Source organism: Ziziphus jujuba, chromosome 3 (assembly GCF_031755915.1).
Source record: "Ziziphus jujuba cultivar Dongzao chromosome 3, ASM3175591v1".
Lineage (NCBI taxonomy): Eukaryota > Viridiplantae > Streptophyta > Magnoliopsida > Rosales > Rhamnaceae > Ziziphus > Ziziphus jujuba.
This window is the reverse complement of record NC_083381.1, coordinates 34136188-34155971: the sequence shown is the minus strand read 5'-3', so window position 1 is coordinate 34155971 and position 19784 is coordinate 34136188. Positions and strand designations below refer to the sequence as shown.

At 34.1% G+C, this 19784-nt stretch overlaps 2 protein-coding genes and 1 long non-coding RNA gene across 3 annotated transcripts; 1 reads left to right on the top strand and 2 right to left on the bottom strand.

The window, feature by feature from the left end:
* Positions 1-1668: 1668 nt before the first annotated feature.
* On the bottom strand, positions 1669-9882 carry LOC107404045 (cationic amino acid transporter 2, vacuolar). Its single transcript, XM_016010978.4, has 14 exons — positions 9226-9882; positions 8274-8475; positions 7820-7904; positions 6713-6853; positions 6484-6602; positions 6292-6388; positions 5971-6143; positions 5797-5863; positions 4933-5091; positions 4143-4407; positions 3076-3184; positions 2761-2873; positions 2182-2257; positions 1669-2065 (listed from the first exon to the last, which is right to left on the bottom strand). Exons 1-14 carry the CDS (start codon positions 9386-9388, stop codon positions 1909-1911), a joined length of 1926 nt encoding a protein of 641 aa, XP_015866464.3. The 5' UTR covers positions 9389-9882; the 3' UTR covers positions 1669-1908.
* Positions 9883-10845: 963 nt separating this feature from the next.
* LOC107404042 (uncharacterized) lies at positions 10846-12830 on the top strand. The gene is made up of 2 exons (XR_003053944.3): positions 10846-11889; positions 12246-12830. It is a non-coding gene; the product is annotated as an uncharacterized LOC107404042 (long non-coding RNA).
* LOC107435292 (cationic amino acid transporter 4, vacuolar) lies at positions 12740-19573 on the bottom strand. Its single transcript, XM_025067895.3, has 15 exons — positions 19386-19573; positions 18759-19150; positions 18105-18306; positions 17175-17259; positions 16506-16646; positions 16278-16396; positions 16099-16195; positions 15615-15787; positions 15455-15521; positions 14639-14797; positions 14215-14482; positions 13722-13830; positions 13383-13495; positions 13134-13209; positions 12740-13043 (listed from the first exon to the last, which is right to left on the bottom strand). The coding sequence occupies exons 2-15, from the start codon at positions 18907-18909 to the stop codon at positions 12860-12862; spliced, it is 1944 nt and encodes a 647-aa protein (XP_024923663.2). The 5' UTR covers positions 18910-19150; positions 19386-19573; the 3' UTR covers positions 12740-12859.
* Between the last annotated feature and the right edge of the window lie 211 nt (positions 19574-19784).

Genomic DNA, 19784 nt, shown 5'->3' with positions numbered 1-19784 from the left:
ATTGCCAGGCCTAATCAATATCCAATCCCTCGATTTTCAAATTAAACATGATTGTTTCATGTATATATTGAAATATGGTTAATTTCTTCTTCTCCTTTAATTAAAAAAAAAATTATAAAAGCTGGATATATAGGATCCTGTTTGACTATATTTTTTACTTTCAATTTTCAAAATATTGTTTGAAAAATAAAAAAATAAAATATCATTTTTATTTATTTCATAAAAATAAAAACTGTTTAGCCAATAATATTTAAAAATAATTTTTAAACTAAAAAATAAAAAATATTATTTTAATATTTTTTTAAAAAAAATTTAATTTATTTTTCAAATTTGATTTTGAAAATTAATGGTGAAACGGATTTATTTTTATTTTAAAAACAGTTTATATTTTGTAAAAAAAAAAAAACTATTTTAAATTATGTTCCAAGCTTATAGTTAATGTGGAAAGATGCATGCGTTTGAAGTACTCCATTGATTGGACATAGGCCTCTGTCTCGCTCTTACCCTAGATCTCTGTGTAAATATCAACGCGCATATACACATGCATTTTCATTTTCTTTAGTTTTTTATTTTTTATTTTGGAATAGTTTGGTATTAGTATAAATATGTGGAAAACATACATGCAACATCATATATGTTGCACTTGTCCAGAGTGGAGCTTTGCGCTACATGTATATTATATATATAAATCATAAATAAAGTGGTAAATGAAAATCAAAAATCTAGCTAGTACTAGCATTCATGTACGTATTAGCATATACATATATATATATATTAGCTTCAACAAATCAAGCTCAAGATCATGATATATTTACATATATGGGAAAAAGACTAGGGATGAGAAACTTCAAAGAAGCTTCCTTGAGAGATGGAGAACCTGCTCCTTGTTTTATTAATAAATAGTGAAACAACTATACACAGAGAGAGAGAGAGAGAGGAAATTAACTTCGCTCACTGATCATCTAAAATGATTGATGATTTCCGTGTATATAAATAGTTTCATGGCCACTCGCCAATTTTCACTTTACATCTCCTGTCCTTTAAATCCAAGATATTATATATATATATATATATATATATATTTTTGTTCATGGTTTTTAACCATACATATATGATTATCTTAAAAAAAAAATTAAAAAAAAATAAAAACAATATGCATATATGTTTTATATACAAGTATGTACTTACCCACATATGTAAACCAATATGTGAATTTGGAGCTGATTTTTCATTGAATTACATGATGAATAAAAACGGTAATGAAATGAACCAGGCGACGCAAATAGGATTTTTTTTTTTTTTTTTTTTTGTTAATTCTTTTATCTTTTAGGTGAAATATGCTTATATAGGATTTTATACCCGTACAAGTGGCAGAAACAATATTTCTTGTTGATATGGAGTGGATTTTCCAGGTAGAACCATCTCTTTTTGAAACTATAGAAATATATAAAACGTCTTTCTTATATATCCAGAAGAGTAGCCCACCCAAAACCTGACTTGGTTCGCAGGATTAATTGACTTCCCTTCAACTCCACCCCTATTATCTATCTGTAAATCTAGATTGCTAACGATTAAAAGAACCAAATAAAAGAATATATACTACCATTAACATCACCCTTCTAAAAAACATTATCTGACGACATCTCATTAGGAACGAAGAAAGAGAGATAATAATCCAAAAGCTTCCATGCCCATACTTGGAACTTGCTACAAATAATATCAGTGACACCTTCCTTCTCTTGCAAATTATATATACATCATTTCATTGGAAAGCCATTGATTAAAAATAATTATATTTATACAACAGGAGGACAGATTTCTCGGTCCTTCCTACATCAATATTACAACCAATAAACTACTGGTACACTGCATCTGCATGGGGCCGACATGTATGTTCTGTACACCGATTTAAGCCCCATAGTTTGCTGAGCTCTTATAGATTTCATCTGCATGAGCTGCTGGTACATAAACTGCATCGAGCAACGAGCTGTGTGTTCGACCATAAACTATGTAAACAACCACCCCTATGATGAACCATACAGAAACGCGCACCCATGTTGAAACTCTGAAAGTTACGTAGAAATTGCAATTGTATTAGCTAGACATCAAAAACAGTTTCATAATATTCAACCAAGCATTAACACATACATAAAATCATGAGCCGATTGAGTTGATACTTACCCGAGATTTATTAGTAAGTAGACGTTGATGAGAATACAGGCAATAGGTAGCAACGGTACAAAAGGGCAAATGAAACCTGAAAACAGAGTGACCAACACGTCGTTTAAATCCTTTTTCAGCAGTGTAAGTTGACAGTTTTATCAATTATCAAAATGACGCTCAGAAAATACCTCAAGTTATAGTAAACAGGGAAGATCAAACAATCATCATGGTACATATTCTAAAGGGAACATTTGTTTTTATGGCCACTACGAATGCATGATCCATTTCAGATGGAATACAAGTAGGTATATGCATTTTCTCCTCCACCTATGATAGGTTCTTATTTATTTTTTATTTTATGTATCCATTTAGTATAACAAAGAACAAGTAGGAAGAATTTGAGGATCATGTCAGTGACTTGTTCACCACATATTTCCCAATACCTATTTTGGGCCTGACATACATAGATTACAAATTCTGAATTGTTAAAAACAGCTATGGTTAATGTAAATGTAGGACAGATCTGCAAACATCCATAAAAAATTCATAATACCCTTGCAAGGCTAACAACTGCATGCAGAGGAATAGTAAGTATACCTCCGGTGTGCCCAAAGTTGTGCCTTGCATCATCTTGATCTACACAAGTCAGCACAATTAGACCGCATAAAACAAGAGCACCACCAACTCCACATGATGCGAACTGGAGAAACCTGGTAGAGCAATGTAGCAACAGAATTAATAATCAAAATAAAAGATATGAGTAGAGATAAAATGAAAGAACAACAGGCAAAAAGCCCTTGCAATAACTGAACCATTTCCTCCACGGTTTTTTATCCCTAGCTAAGAATAAGCATAACTAATTAAGCAACCAGTAGCATCACAGTAGAGCCCCAGGTTCAAATATCCACCCACCAGGGAAGGCCCAAACTTGATGCTGAATATGTAAGCAGAAACACCCCAATACACGTGAACATTATTGTCCAGCCAGCAACTTTTCGCCTCGTATTATCATTCAATGTGTCTGCAATAATTAATAAATAAGTAGAGACTAAAATTTTCAGTAGTAAAATAAAATGCAATAGCCCTTGATACAGCAGAGTGGATATGTTCCTAGAAATCAAAATTACCAATGAATAAAGCTGTCAGATCCTAACATCAAACTAAAAAATAAAAATGCTTCTGAGACCACCTGCAATAAGCTAATAGCAAATGCAATCATACAACAGAAACAAAGAAAATTTCATAAATTCAGTAATTGAAGATGGTTCAACTAAGAACATGTCCAATACTTCAATTTATTAAAAAATGGAGGCGGGATTGGTTTGAAGTTCCATTTGGTTGATAAAATTTATTTCTTATAAATTAGTTTCATCACTAAATCACTAATTCCATTTTCTAAAGAGAATTTTAGGAATCACTTTTCATGAGGAAACATATTATCATAGAAAAAACTGTCCAAACAGCTGGAAACTAAAATTTCTCATGAAATTATTACTGATCTTGCAAAGAATTGCAGAGGCCAAACGGGAACTAAAAATAAAGTTGAATGATGTTACATCAAAATGTCTCAAGAGCAGCTAGCAGATAAGTTGTATATAGAACAACAATCAAGGCAAAAATAGCGAAAAGTGTCTGATATGCAGCATATGATTCGGCCTTCCAAGATTTCTTCAATTTTTGTCATTAAAAGCTCATCCACTTCCTAAGAGTTATCTCATTACTAACAGCTTTTATACTTACTTTCATGACCTTTCTAGATCCATTTTCAAATCCTTATGAAAAAGTGAGCAAAACATTTCGTGGGCATATATTTCTTAAAAGTTGCAAGTTATCCCTGAGGGATTGATTCCAATGGATGACACATCTATATAGGTATTGTCAATTTGGGTTGTCCAATATTTCAACTCTCCAGCTTCGTTCAATATTGAATCTAATGGAGAAAAGACAGAAGCAAGAGTAAGAGGAAAAAAGAAACTTACAATTGCCTAAAGGTAGACGTTTAGCGATCAAAGGAATTTCAACAGAGACAATAACTTCACCAATCAGTGGTTTGCTACTATCCTTATCAGAGCTTTCGGCATCTTCCCTATTGATCTCCTCAGTACTCCTACCATATTGCAATGAGAATGAATCAATAGCCTCCTGTAGTGACGATGGCATTGGCACCTCATCGGGTGGGACATATCTGACTATCAATACAGATATTGCTACCATAGTGAAAGCTAGAAGAGTTCCCACACTGACCTGCAAAAAGAACCATCCTATATCACTAAAACATGATGATCTTCCAATTTTACACTCCTAGTCTGATGTCAAGAGACCATTCAGAATTGACAAGGTTCAGTCAGCAGTGTCTAGCAGCAAAAGAATACCACTGATTATCCAGTACAGCATTTTGCTAACATGGTTATGCACTTGGGTAATGCCCCATTTTAAAGAGAGGGGAGGGAGGAGAAAAAAAGACAACTAGTCTATGGAAAATATACGCATAAGTACAAAACAGAGGACTTTTCACAAAGGCTTTTCACTAAGTTTGATTATGCTAATCCAGATGACAAATTAGACTCAAAACAGCACCTGTGAATCCATAATTGTTACTGGATTCCCAAAAGCAAAAATAGGGAGAAAGCTTATAGTCACTGTTTCAACAGTAAATCATATTCATATAATTGTAGCTTTCGTTCTGGTTTAAATTGGGATCACCATGTGTCCCAACAGCTAAAAAATAACAAGGTAATTCCATCCACCTGACAACACCACTATACTTACCATCCCTGCCAATTGCTCGACATCCATAAAGAATGCCAAGGTTGCAGCACAAATTCCAGTTATTATTGTGCTTTTAATAGGAACTTGTGTATGTTTATTAACATCTGAGAAAAATGATGGCAGCAATCCATCTCTCGCCATTGCCATCAGAATTCGTGGCTGAGAAAAGCACAAAAGAAGTACATATTGTTTCATTAAAGAAATTAAAATGAGTAATTGCAATGAAGAAAAGATTTGATGAGCAGTACAAGGAATAAAAACTTCATGGACATAAACCAACAGAAAAAAGAGATGAGCCCCAGAATGATAATTTTATAACCAAATGATAACGAAACATGATAAACCAAAAAGAAAAATTATATAAGAAAATTAAATTCATCATTGAAGAATTAATTTCATGTAACTGTTTAAATGGAGGGTAAAAATATGGGCTAATCAGAATTATATAAGCATATTCTACATGCTTCCTGACTTATAAGGGTCTTGAAGTTCTTAATTTCTTATAATGAGCAACTGTTTGTCCTTTGTTTAACGGCAGAAAAAGTCCTAATATGTTACATACTGGTAAAGTCCTCTTTCATATATCATTACTTGTAAGTTAGATTTTCCAACACCTACACATAAATGTGAAAGATGCAAAAAAAGAATGAATAGCCTCCTTCTATATGTTATGGTAAACCATACTCCTCTGCTCTGTGAATTCAAGATTATTTCTCTAGCTAATATAAATAGTTCAATTGAGCAATTTCGTCCTCTTCTAGATAATGTGGATCACATACACAGAACATAAACAGTTCAGATCATCTAAAATGGTAGGTAAAATTAGCAACAAGGATAACACCATTGACAACCAACTTTATATACCTGAGGAAGGAGAGAACCCATCAATGTTGAGCAGAGAGCAGTAACGGCCCCAACAGTTATCACATTCCTTAAATCATAAGCAGGGATATGATATCCAGATTACTAGATTTGATGATTCCTCAAAAAAATTCAAAAATCACTGATGCTAATACTTTTAATAACTTATATACTTACGCAGCCCATTGCATCCCATGGCTAGCAAATGCAGAAGAAATGGGAGTATCAGGGTCCATTTCATAATAGGGTACCAAACCAACAATGACAACAGAGATCAGCATATATAATCCACAGCAAATAGATAAAGAAGTCGCAATACCCAGAGGCAAATCTCGTTGGGGGTTCTTCACCTGTTGAGATAACAAAATATGAACTTAAAACAAGCCCCTTCAAGTCAAAACCCTCATGTAGCTTCTATACGAACGGCCATTTTGGAGGACATGGCTACTAAAAAGGATAAAAGATTATAATAATAAGAACAAGAAACAGAACATTTACCTCTTCAGCAGTGCTGGCAACTGAATCAAAACCAATGTATGCAAAGAAGACTGTAGCAGACCCAGTAAGCATCCCATCAACCCCAAAGGGAAAATACCTGTAAGTCCATAAATGAAAATAAACAAATTAACTAAAACTAGTAACTTAGAATAACAATAGGAAGAGCAAAAATATATAGTGTTGACCAAGTACCCAGTAGGAAGCTCATATCCAATCCATCCAATCTTGAATCCTAAATAAGAACCCGCTATTATGACAAATATCATTGCACATACATTTGCTGTAGTCACTATAGCTTGTGCCAGTGTACTCTGAAAAAATTCTCGTTAAATGAGATAAAGATAACAATTTTCACACATTAAAAAGAAAATTTAGAAGAGCATTATATCAGAAAAAGAAAAAGATGAAGATACTGCAATACCTCCTTGATTCCCACACATAAGAGTCCAGTGACGATAAATACTAGAATTGCAGCACAGGGATCGACCACCATGTCAATTCCAGGAATATATTGACGGGCTAAAAAAGAAGGCAGACTGCCCTCTCCTCCAAAAAGCAATGCCTAGGTAAAAGAATCACAACACAACGGCAAGAACAGTGATCAATGAAGCAAATAAGCTTCCGGTGATGAAAACAATAGCAAAACATGCAGAAGAAGTCATAAGCTCCGAAACAAGATAAAACTAATGCATTTGTTGCAATAAAAACTGAAATTTAGATTATTAGATCCCTTGCACAAGTGGGCACAAAAGTTCACAAACTAAGTAGTGAATAATGACTCAAAAATTTGATCCTAAGCATCCCTTTGTCATAGTCAATACTCAACAGTATAAATATTCCCTGCAAAACCATCATCATTGTTCCATTCTTAAATTAAAGATAGATTAATTTTCATCCAATAGTATGCCCCAAAAAAAAAAAAAAAAAAAAAAAAAACACAACTGGAAGGAGGATTCACCACTGATAAAAAGTCAAATATCATGATTCAAACGTGAAAAGCTGAATTTATCTTAATCTCAACAGTTGTACCAATTTTCTTTTGGAGCCTTAAGATGTACTCACAAATCCGTGACCAATTTCCAAAATAAACTGTCATGCCATCATTGTTGCTATTTCAATAAGTATAGGCACAAAACTGACAGTATCAAAAAATTTGCTACAAATGTACCACGAGAAAAATGCATATTAAATTAGGGCTTCAAACATTAAAGAAATCCTACCTCCTATTACTGTTAAAACAAATATACGTTTCATATTCGATGGTTTTACCAAGATACATATACTTGTATTCAACATAACTGTAGCAGCAGAGGACAAGCCATTTAGAGGTAGAGAGATTTAAATCAACAACAGTTGAACTACAAAACTGATAGTAAAAAATAAACCAACCCCAGTTAGGCAGAAAACAAATGTAACACCATGCACTATATGTTGCAAAATTATTTTACGTCTGTGATATTATAGAATAAATTTTACTCAAATCAGAGGAATACGCAAAAGCTAGACAGTTCAAGAAAATTCACCGCACCAAATTTGGAGATATTCCACGAGAAACAGCTGCACCACCAATTGTATACTCCAGTATTAAAGCCCAACCAATCAACCAAGCAGCACTACAAACATAACAGTGCCAAAGTAATCAAATGAAGAACAATGAATTTATGTCAATCTTGTTATTGATTTATAAAGTCAAAAAAATATATCTGTTACCCACCATGCCCAATAAAGATTTATCCTAAACAAGAAGATTAAGATGGTTGTTTCTTCCACATAAAGAAAGGGAAACTATCTCATATGACCAAACCAGGAAAAATAAGGTCAAAGAAGGATAAGAGTATTCTTCTATTTGTACAAGTTAAACGAACTGCATTGCTCATAAAGGATAGTTTGAAATATACTGTTTTCATTTTTAAATTTTCTGTTTCAGTCAGTTTTCAAGGCTATCTTGGTGGTGGAAGACTTGGTCTTAAGTAGGAAATTACCCTTCTCCAACACATATGTATGAATAATGATAAGCACTTCCGGCGGAGGGACAACGACTTGCAAGCTCAGCATAACAAAAGGCTGAAAGAGCAGCTGCTATTCCCGCGATTAAAAAGGAAATGGCCAAGGCTGGTCCGGCATGTTCTCTAGCAACTGTTCCAACAAGAATATAGACTCCAGCTCCAATTGTCGAGCCAACTCCTAAATGAAATTGTATAAAAATTCAATCATGAGCTACTTCCACATGGACGTATTACAGTAGACAAAATGTACACGTCCAACGAGCCGAAAGTTAGAAAAGCATCCCCTTTATATTAAATAATTCGAGGAACCGCAAATGTGCGCGCAAGAGAGAACAAATGGAAGACCATAATCAAGAACTTATATTTGATGCAACAAATTAGTAACATTCAACGTCCTACACTAACAAAAATCATCATTATGTTTTCACATTGGAGTTAATATATATATATATATATATATATTTTACAGATATTGGACTTAATAGTTGAGCACAAATGAAGCAACCACTATAAACCATACAGAAAAAGAAAGAGAAAAGTAAGTTGAGAAGAGTTAATTAGACTAGTAAATTACTCAGCAGTTCTAGGATGAAGGCCGAATATATAAGATAAAGTTCGAGCACAACGTAAACTGAACTTTAAAGTCAGGCAAGAAAAAGAGCTACAAAAACAAACCCAATCAGTTAACAAATGAAAGGCCATAATATTGAAAAGGAAAAGAAATCAAAGCTGAAAACTTTTAGAGAAAGCAGAGGAAAACACCATCAGAATCATCCAATCATGTTAAAGTAGAGAAATAAAGATGAAAAACACAAACCCATGGCGAGAAATTACCCAAGCAAACAAAACAAAAAGCAAAATAATAATAATAATAATAAAACCTATTTAAAAAAAAAAAGGGAAAAAACAAAGGGCAGAGCAAAATTACCAACAGCAATAAGGTGGGGAATAGATAACTCTTTGGCTAATTGATGAGGCCTAGAGTTGGTGTGAATAGAGTCCACCTGCTTCCTCCTTATCAAACTCTTAAAGCCAAACCATGATGCACCACCACCAAAAGCATCTCCTTGTGAATCAACCACGAGACCCATAAGAAAGCTTCTGCTTCTTTTTTTTCGGTTGTATGTGTTTTTTTTTTTTTTTTTTTTTTTTTTGCGGAAAAAAAAAAAACAAAAAAAGGAAAACAAGAGAATTTGATATCAGGAAGATGAGGGTATTTGGACAATTCAATTCGTTTCTAGTAAAAAGACATGAAACGCAAACTGGGATTGTCTGCTCTCTGATCCTAAATTTCTAATTGTGAGTGTATAATAAATATAAAAATAAAATAAAATCTAAGCTGCCCGCGTTCCGTCCGTAAAAGATTGAGAGAAATTTAACAGAGCGGAGCGCGGAGCAGAGCAGACTTGGAAATCCCCTTCAAACACCAGCAACGGAAGGCCCAGAGAGGGGAAGCAGCCAGATTCTCTGAAATTTCTCTTATTTCCCTTCCTCCTCTAATCTAATCAAATCAATGGGTTTTATATATATATATATATATTATTTATTATTATTTTTTGTTGTGAGACAGAAAGTGTTGGTCAATTGTAATGGCATGTGGTATGAATATCGTGATTCTGGGGGGCAAACACAATTGTATTTGGTATTAAACACCAAATGCTAAACGTGCGGGTGACTCTTTTTTAAGTCTGCCCGCGGGCACATGCATACATGGGTAGATGCCAGGCCATCAACTCAAACTGCCCCGCTTCAAAATCTATCCTTTTTCAAATTTACACTTTTAATAACACCCTCTTCTCTTCTCTTCTCTTCTCTCCTCCCAACTCTCGTAAAATAAAAGAACGGATGATGTTTTTTTGGTAATTTTGGCTCCGCTCCCAACACAACACAATTCGACATAATACGTTGTGGGGCCTCTGTCTCTGTGGATTTTTGTTTGTTTTTTCGCAGGGTACACATATGATACTAATTATTATGAATCAATATTCATAATAATAATTCAAGTGGGCCACCGCTGCTTTGGGATTCCCTGAATCAACCCCCCCCCCCTGCCCTTTCCTTCCCTCATAATTTGGAGATTTTACTTTCTTTATTTTATCTAAACCAATTACACGTGGCATGGACATTCTGGTTACCCATGGCTTCGCTACAATCAATGTCCCTCCCTCTCACACACATTGACCCACGTTCCACTCTTTTTTCTTTATTATTATCATTATTATTTCTTTTTAAACACATTATCCCATATACGCTAGATTCTCTCTCATTCTGCTTTCTATAAATTTTCTCATAAATAATTCATTATCACTTTTCGATTTGACATACCATATTTTAAACGACCCGACTTCTATGTGAATGAAACAAATAACTGTAGACAAATTCTTCACCGCCCGGAAAACAAAAACAAAAAAGAACCAAAAAAAAAAAAAAAAAAAGTATGCTTATTTATTAAACATTAATATTATATATACCAAAATATTTTTTTATTAAATAATATATATTAATACATATATTAAAATAATTGATACAAATTATGAGGACCCAGTCAAGGAGTGCACAAAAGCATTAGAATTAAATCCTTTATATATGAAAGCTTTGGTGAGATGGGCTGAGGCTCATGAAAAACTAGAACATTTTGAAGAGGCTATTGCTGGCAAGTTCGGATTTCATATTAATTTTAGACTCTTAACATATCAAAGTGGTTATGTTATTTCTTATTAGTTTCATTTTTATGTCTTTGAATTTTGTTGACCTATTCTTATATCTGGACAATACTTTTTGCTTTTCTTTTTTTCTTCTTTTATGCTAATAAGGATTTGAAGTTTGTACATAGTTTTGCTCTCTGTTGCTTTGTTTATTGTACCTTGTCATCTTCTCTTTTCTTGCAGATTTGAAGAAAATCTTGGAGATTGATCCGTCTTTAAATGACCAATCCAAGAGATCCATTGGCCTCTTGCAGCCTCTGGCTGAACAAAAGCGAGAAAAGAGATGATTGGTAAGATAAGTGCATCATCTTCTTGTGCATTATATGTTTTTCGCTTCTTTTGAAGGTTTAGGATCTTATAAGTTCCTAATGAAGCAAGGCATGCCTTCTCATGTCCGGAGTGTATGCCAGAGCATGAGAAAATTCATAAGGAATAAGGAAAGGACCTTTGGGTTTGGTATCTGAACACAGTTTCTTTCTACTAATTAAGTACTAGCCACTAGTTTGAAGACTCGAATGGCATGCGCTCACTTGAGAAAGCTGTGACGAAGTACTTCAAAAATTGGCATTCATCATTCATCATCATCGGCATCAGGCATTTTATACGAACCCAAAATAAATTATTTCTGAGAGAGCCATAGCATAAATAAAAGTTTTCTCAGGCTGTTTCAATAATTCATTTCTGCAGGCTTCAGCCTTCAGACCTTTTCAAGTATTCTAAGGCCACTGAAAGCCTATAATATCCTGGAAAAAATTATGAACTGCCTCACTTTCATTACGTAACGGGGACAAAAAATCAGTGGATAGTAACTCCTATGGGAGATTTATCCTAAATTCATGAAGTACTCAGAGTAGACCATGCTTTAAAACTGCCATCCAAGGATATATGTAAGCAGCACTATCTCGGAGCTCTTACATTCCTGAGTATTATTACCAGCTAAAAAAGCTTTCTCTTTTTATTGACCTATTTACAGCTTATAGCCTAACTGCTTGTTCATGTTTTGTTTGCAAGGATGACATTGTAGGTTATCTTAGGGATTATTTGATGTTTTTATCCTCATCAACAAGACATATACATTAGTTCTAACGTAGCTTGAGATAGTCACATGGATATTGGATGCTTTTCTAGTTACAAGCATAGTATCTTTGGAAATGGTTATATGTTTCATGCTTTGTTTGCTTAATTCGTTAACCTTGTGGATGGATCCAAGGTAACGTAGTAGTAAATTGTTTCTTGCCAACAGAGAAGCTGAAAGAAATGGGCAACTAATTTGGGAATGAGCTTCCAACAATAGATTTTCGGCATGATGTTTTTACATCCATAACAAGGTCCAGTAGCAGCCGTCCATACACTTACACATATAACAACAGTGGCACTTCCTTCCTTGCAGAATAAATTATACAAGTAAATGAAGAGTGGACAGATCAGTGAATTTGTGGAAACAGTTTTATTTTGTTAAACCAGTGCCAATAGTTAGTTAAAAATTGCTTCCATGAGAGAGTTTCAATTAATATGGATTGAACTTGTATGATGAGATCCTATTAGATCACAAACATGCAACTGCAAAGCCAGTCACAACTTTTTGATCATATATAGACATATATATATATATATATATATATATACACTAATATTCTACCGGGCAACTTTGGCAACTTGTGCGGGGCAACACATGTCCCATCAGATGTGGTGGGATGTTTGTCGGCCATCTCATCTTGCCCATGGGACGATGGCCAGTAGAATAAAATTATATATATTTTTAATTTAATCTATCAATTTCCTATACAATCAAAGCATATACCAGTTGCATCTTGCAACTTTGACAAAATACTGTTTCAGAAAAACTTTCTTGTTTATTCAGGAAATTGTGTGGTCCCCCATGTCCATGGCTTGAAAATCTGATGTGCAACGATAGATCTCCTTAGCATATGCAGAGGGAACGTAAATCGCATTTAACAGGGAGCTGTGCCTCTGGCCATAAAATACATACACCAATGCTCCTAGCACCAACCATACTGAAACTCGAATCCATGTTGCAGTTCTGCAGAATTACATATCCAACAAACACTCACATTCATTATACTTTGGCAGAATCGTTATCGATATCTAACACCAGAGTCTTGACACTCACCCAAGATCAATTATTAAGTAGGTATTTATAAGGATGCAAGCAGCAGGTAAAAAGGGAACAAATGGGCAAGCAAAACCTGCAAAAACAACTTAATCAAATTATACTGTGTGATTTAGTTAAAGATCTTGTATGCATCTAGCAATACAATACAATCTTAAGTCAGATATAGGCATACAACAATGAACCTTAATAAGCATGTTAACCAATAGGCTGTGAGGAAAATTGATACGGTAGAAATTTGAAGCATACCTCCCGTGTGTCCAAAGCTATGTCTCGCGTCATCTTGATCTGTACAGGCAAGCACAACCAAACTGCACAGCGTAAGAGCTCCACCAACCCCACAAAATATGATGCGAAGAATTCTGGTATCATTGGTAATTTGGGACATATTAATAAGTTAAAAATTAAAAATGATGGAAATGAAGATACATCACTTCAAATAAATCATGTTCCAGTTGAATAGGAGAGATAGAAGCAGTACATTTTTAATTACTGCCAGAACTTGAGCATTTTATATTTGCTTTATTTGCTCTGATGCATCAGAATGAAATTTGGAGAATCAAAAAAATTTCCAAAAAGATAACAAACCTGGATAGGCTTTCTCCTGAAGCTGCAGATGCCAAGATAAGAATCCCTATACAAAGAATGGCTATGGTCCAACCAGCCATTTTCCGCCTTCTTTGTTCACCCTTTTCCTCTGTAGAATTAATATGAAGCCAATAGGACATTATGATCCTAAGAATTTAAAGGTGGATAACATAACGAAATATAAGCAGTTTATGCTACAAAAATCACAAATGTATTATCCATTAAATAGCAAGTATTTTAGCTCACAGTAAAAATAAAAAGGCTTAGGCATGACATCTAGCAAATGACCATGACAGGTATTAATCAGAATAGCCAAAACTGTATCCTGGGGTCCTCTGGAAAATTTCATGGTTCAAATAACTGAGTCCATCTAAATTTTACCCTCTATATACAGTGTAGAATCAGGAAACAATTGGTAGGAAAAACAACATAAGTATAACGTAAATTAGATACCAAAAAATGTATTCCACTGATTAAATGCATGTAGTGATACCTTGTGTTATGTCTTTCTTGATCAAAGGACAATCAAGCAATGCTTCAGTCTTTTCATTTGCACATTGACTATAGTTCTCACAGGAGACAGAAGGATCTTGGAGGAGTTTGGTGTCACTTTCCTCAATGTAACCACCATATTGCGATGACACTGACTCAATAGACTCTTGAAGTGATAATGGAAGTGGCACCTCATTTGGTGGAACATATCTGAGTATCAACACTGAAACTGCAACTGTAGTAAATGCAAGCAATGTACCCACACTAACCTGTATACACACATAGGGATAAGAATACATACAGACAAAAAAAACATAAAATGATGTCTGTATTTTGTTCATTCTACTAGCTCTCAAGATTTAATATACAGACAAAAGAATGTGATTGTCCCATTATCTCTTCTTCACACTTTTTGATCAACTTACCATTCCTGCCAACTGTGAAACATCCATAAATAATGCCAGAACTGCTGCAAAGATACCAGTTGTAACAGTGCTCTTCATGGGAACTCGGCTGTGCTTACTAATGTCTGAAAAAAATGATGGCAACAATCCATCTCTGGCCATTGCCATCAGGATTCGCGGCTGGAACATCAAGGCAAACCAAAATTTCCATTCTCAGGTTGAAGATCTTTGTAAATTGAGTTGTAAAGAATGCATTAACACAACTAAGAATTATGAAAAACTAAAAAACAGAAACAAAATGAACAATAAGAAAACTTGTTCATTGAGTTTACATTGATGACAAATAATGTCCTATGGATCGAAAGCACATGTTTCTTCTCTGTAATAGATACATCTTATTGTTAGGTCATGCACACAAAATTGTATGGTAAAGGCCATACAATATATAAACAAAATTACTTATCTTTTTTAATGGAGTTGAGTATCAATTCTCATACAAAAAGGTTAAAGAATATAGACAAAAAACTACTCTACTTCCTAAATTTAATTTGTAATCTAAAAATTACTTGACTCTGAAAAGCTGCTAACAACTTCTACGTAGCGTTCTCACTAGGGGTATACAAACAAGTGGAAAATCTTTCACAAAGACAGCCATTCGGACCTTTTCATAATAATTACCCCATTCATTAAATCAAATAATTATACAAAATTTCAGAGGAAGTTCAAAATTCAACCAATGAACATAAAAATAATAATAATAATAAATAAATAAGTAACCAGAACATCAAGTGGTCAATGAATATGCTAAATCAATAGTTAAAGCCACTTCTTATATACCTGAGGAAGAATTGAACCCAATAAACTTGCAAAAAGAGCTGTAACTGCTCCAATTGTTATAATATACCTGTAATAAGAACGGGCAATCTTGAAATGAATAGTCTATTATGAATTGTGCTCAATCTTATACAACAGAGCAACTAGAAAATATTGTGCTTACACTGCCCATTCAACTCCATAGCTAGCAAATGTAGATGAGATGGGGGTGTCCGGATCCAAGGAATAATATGGTACTAAGCCAAGAATGACAATTGACACAAGCATATACAAAATGCAACATATCGATAGTGCCATTGCTATACCAAGAGGCAAGTCTCGTTGAGGAAGCTTCACCTGTCAAAATATTGAAACTAAGAGGGAAGAAGACTGTGTGAAAGGTAATTCATAAGAATATTAATTTCAACATTCATTATGCCAGTTTCTTGAAATAGTCCAGATTCATACCTTTAGCAATGCTGAACCATAAAGTGGAAATATCAATCTAAGGTTATTGATCTTTGTACAAAACTTGGATAATGAGAATATATTGTAGCATATTTGTTTTTAAGTTTTCATAATTTAGGTTGTTGTCTTTTGGATTTTTTCTTTCCTACTCTCCTATCACATCATTCACCAAACACTAATCTCCCATACAAATTCCATACCTCCTCAGCTGTGCTTGTAACTGAATCAAAACCGATGTATGAAAAGAAGACTATAGAAGATCCAGCAAACATCCCATTTATTCCAAATGGAAAATACCTAAAATCAAAAGCAAAATGTGAGTTAAAATACTCCTAGGTTACAAAATATCAGACTGTAGATAAAATTATACACCAATTACCCGCTCTGGAGTTCATATCCAACCCATCCAGTTTTGAAACCCAGATACCCACCAGCTACTATGATAAAAAGCATGGCACCCACGTTAACTGTAGTAACAATCATTTGGGCCAATGAACTCTGAAAAATCAAGTGTATTTCGGAAAGAAGTAAGAAAAATAACAAAGAAAAGATTATTGAAACAAAATAAAATAGAATGCAATATTTTACTTCTAGAAAAGCTAAGCACCTCCTTGATCCCAATGCACAAGAGAACAGTGACGATAAGAACTAATACAGCTGCACATGGATCAACCACAATACCGAGTCCAGGAATGGCATGGCGGGCAAGCAGAGCCGGAAACTTATCCTCACCTCCGAAAAACAAGGCCTGAAATATATAAAAGAGGGGATAATATGGTACATATCAGAACTGAGGATAGCTCACATGTCTTATAATGCTACTACTTTAACACAAGAGACAACTGATTGATCCAATAATCAATGATAAGCTTTACAGACACAAAAATTACAAATTTTACACGTTTCAGCAGGATTGTCTGTCCACCAGAAAGGGAGATAAAAATTCCAGCATCAAACAAGTAATTAAAGAGATTTATAGCAATTTGCACCCTCACAGATACACACACAATCTTACAAAGTGAAGCTCCAATACACGCAAGCTCTAGGTTCTCTTCCACACTCTTGTAAACTCACAGGTTATTTAGAAACCTCATAGAAACTTCCAAATTGATGTTTTTTCAGAAAACATTAAGGGTCAGCACTGTCCATGAAAAGAATAAATTGATAAACACCAAAGTACAGTTGATCAACTAATAAATAAAACTTTCTATTTCAACTTGCAAGGTCTTGGCAATTTACAGATGATCATGTCAACAATATAGTAGATAAACAGTACCAGATTTGGGGTTATTCCACGAGCAACAGCTGCACCACCAATTGTATATTCTAAAATCAGAGCCCAACCAACCAACCAAGCAACACTGATTTGAAGAACAAATTCCAGTTAGTGACTGAACAATGTCAGAAATTCAGAGAAGAATCAACAGTCGAATCATGTGGCGTGTGTGTGTGTGTGTGAGCACATGTGTACACACACACAAGGAGTCATACTTCCCACCAATGCATCCACATGTTATTAAAGTCAAGATATCCTGTTTGTATATATATGCGTGTGTGTGTGTGTGTGTGTGTGTGTGTGTGTGTTTAGTGTTTCAGTCATAAATTTCATCTTCATTGGAATCATTGTAACCATCAAAAAAGTTCATTTCCTATTCTTGAAAAGACAATAGAAATTTACAATAAATTTAGTCTGTTTCACAGTTAGAAGATAAATAAAAATCTTTGTCTTGATAAATGTTTATGTATCTTATACATCTTTTCATAATGCAGCCCTTAGATGAATCATGATATGTTGCTTTGCATGTCGTGTTTTGCCCAAAATGATACAAATATGGGTAGAGGATATGATTTAGTACATCCTTTAGCATAAACAGCAATAAAAACTCTTAACCTTTTAAAATCATAGCCCACACCCAACTCTCAAGACGCATAGTGTTGTGGTATGAGAGTTTAACCATGCTCTCAGCAAAAAGTGCAATAAAATACTGAAATACCGGACCCCAACCTCACCAAAAAAAAAAAAATTAATAATAATAATAATAATAATTGATAAATAAAAAAAGAGTGGTATGGACATTGCAGAAAGAAGATTCTCTAATAGGCTCATCGAATGTTCAAAAATCAAAATTAGTCAATGCCCTACGGTGTGGGTAAAGATGAGAATTAGTGCATTACAATAAATTGAAAAAACAGTTTTTAAGGTTACCCTTCTCCAATGCATATGTATGAATAGTGATAGGCACTCCCAGCAGAAGGGCAACGACACGCAAGCTCTGCATAACAAAATGCTGAAAGTGCAGCAGCTATACCAGCAATTAGGAATGAAATAGTAAGAGCAGGTCCTGAATGTTCCCTAGCAACTGTTCCAACAAGAATGTATACTCCAGCTCCTATGGTTGCTCCAACTCCTGATTAAAATGAAATTTAATAAAGAAAAACAACCAATATGGACACCTCTATGAGAAAGAAACCCATAAGAAAACAGGTAAAGGGTGGGGAACTAAATTCACATTGAATTTGCAGCAATAACTTAAAAAAACCAACAAAATAAAATCCATTAAAATTGAAAACACAACAAAGCTTTCAGTTTCTAGAACAAATTTGCTTTTATCTCTAAGAACAATTTCTTGAACAAAAAATATGAAGGATTAACATGAAAAGCGATTACTTGCAGCAGCCCATTAATACAAAAAGAGAAAAACTTTGCAAGCAATTGGCCATAAAACCAAAAGCACCGTACCCATTACATATTTGAAAACTAAGAATATAGCAAACTGTAAAAGAAACCAGTAAACGAAGAATTTTAGCTAAAAGCGCAGTTCCAAAGAGTGCAGGAAAGTAGACGATTAATAGGAATTACCAATTGCAACGAGGTCAAGAGCAGATAACTTCCGAGCCAATTGAAGATTACCATGTGGCCTTAGACGAACAGAATCAACTTGCTTCTTCCTAATCAAGTTTCGAAAGCCCCATGAAAATGTTTTTCCGCTACTACCACTTTGCAAGCCCATTAACCCAAACACACACCACGCTCACTCCCGCTCTGCTCTCTGTGTTGCTTACTTGCTCTCAGCAACAGCAACACCCACTTTTCCCGGACGCCTGAGATTCCCAAACAAGAGACACGTAATTCCTTAAAAGTGCAAAATAGAGCAAAATGGCAGTTTCTAATTTCCGTCCAAGAAAGAAACTGCTCTGCTCGTCTTGCCTGCCGTATCCAAATAGTCCTATCTGCTCCGTACTAGTTATCTACTGTAAACCAGCATGCCATACCAACCGTGATTTACCGAAAACAAAGTATTATAACTAACAACTGTGACAAATAAAAATATAATCTAATCTTCAAACAATTCTCCCAAAAAAAAAAAAAAAAAAATCTAATCTTCATAACAGAGATTACAAGAGTCTAATATAATAAAATGATCAAAACAAATACAAACAGTCCAATAGAAAATATAATTTATAATAAAAACATAACAATACATACAGGATGGCTCTCTCAAAATTCAACAAAAAAAGGATGATCTCTCAAAAGTATTGACCATCGAACCAAAGTTTACATTTAATTTGGCATTTTGCTTATTGTTGGTTTTTAATCATTAGCTTTCCAAACTTAAAAACGAATTTTTTTTTTATTTTATTTTCTCTTTAATTATACTAGCCCCTCTGTTTTGTGAATTTTTATACTTTCAGAAAACTACAAAAATATTCTTTTAAATTATATATATATATATATATATATTGATTGAGGACTATATGAAAAGCTTCATTAATTGACAAACATATATATTTATATATATATATATATAGATATGTCTGAAAAATAAATAAATAAATAAATCACTTGCCGCGCTTTATAATTAGTTTTCCTAGTTTGCTATTGCCT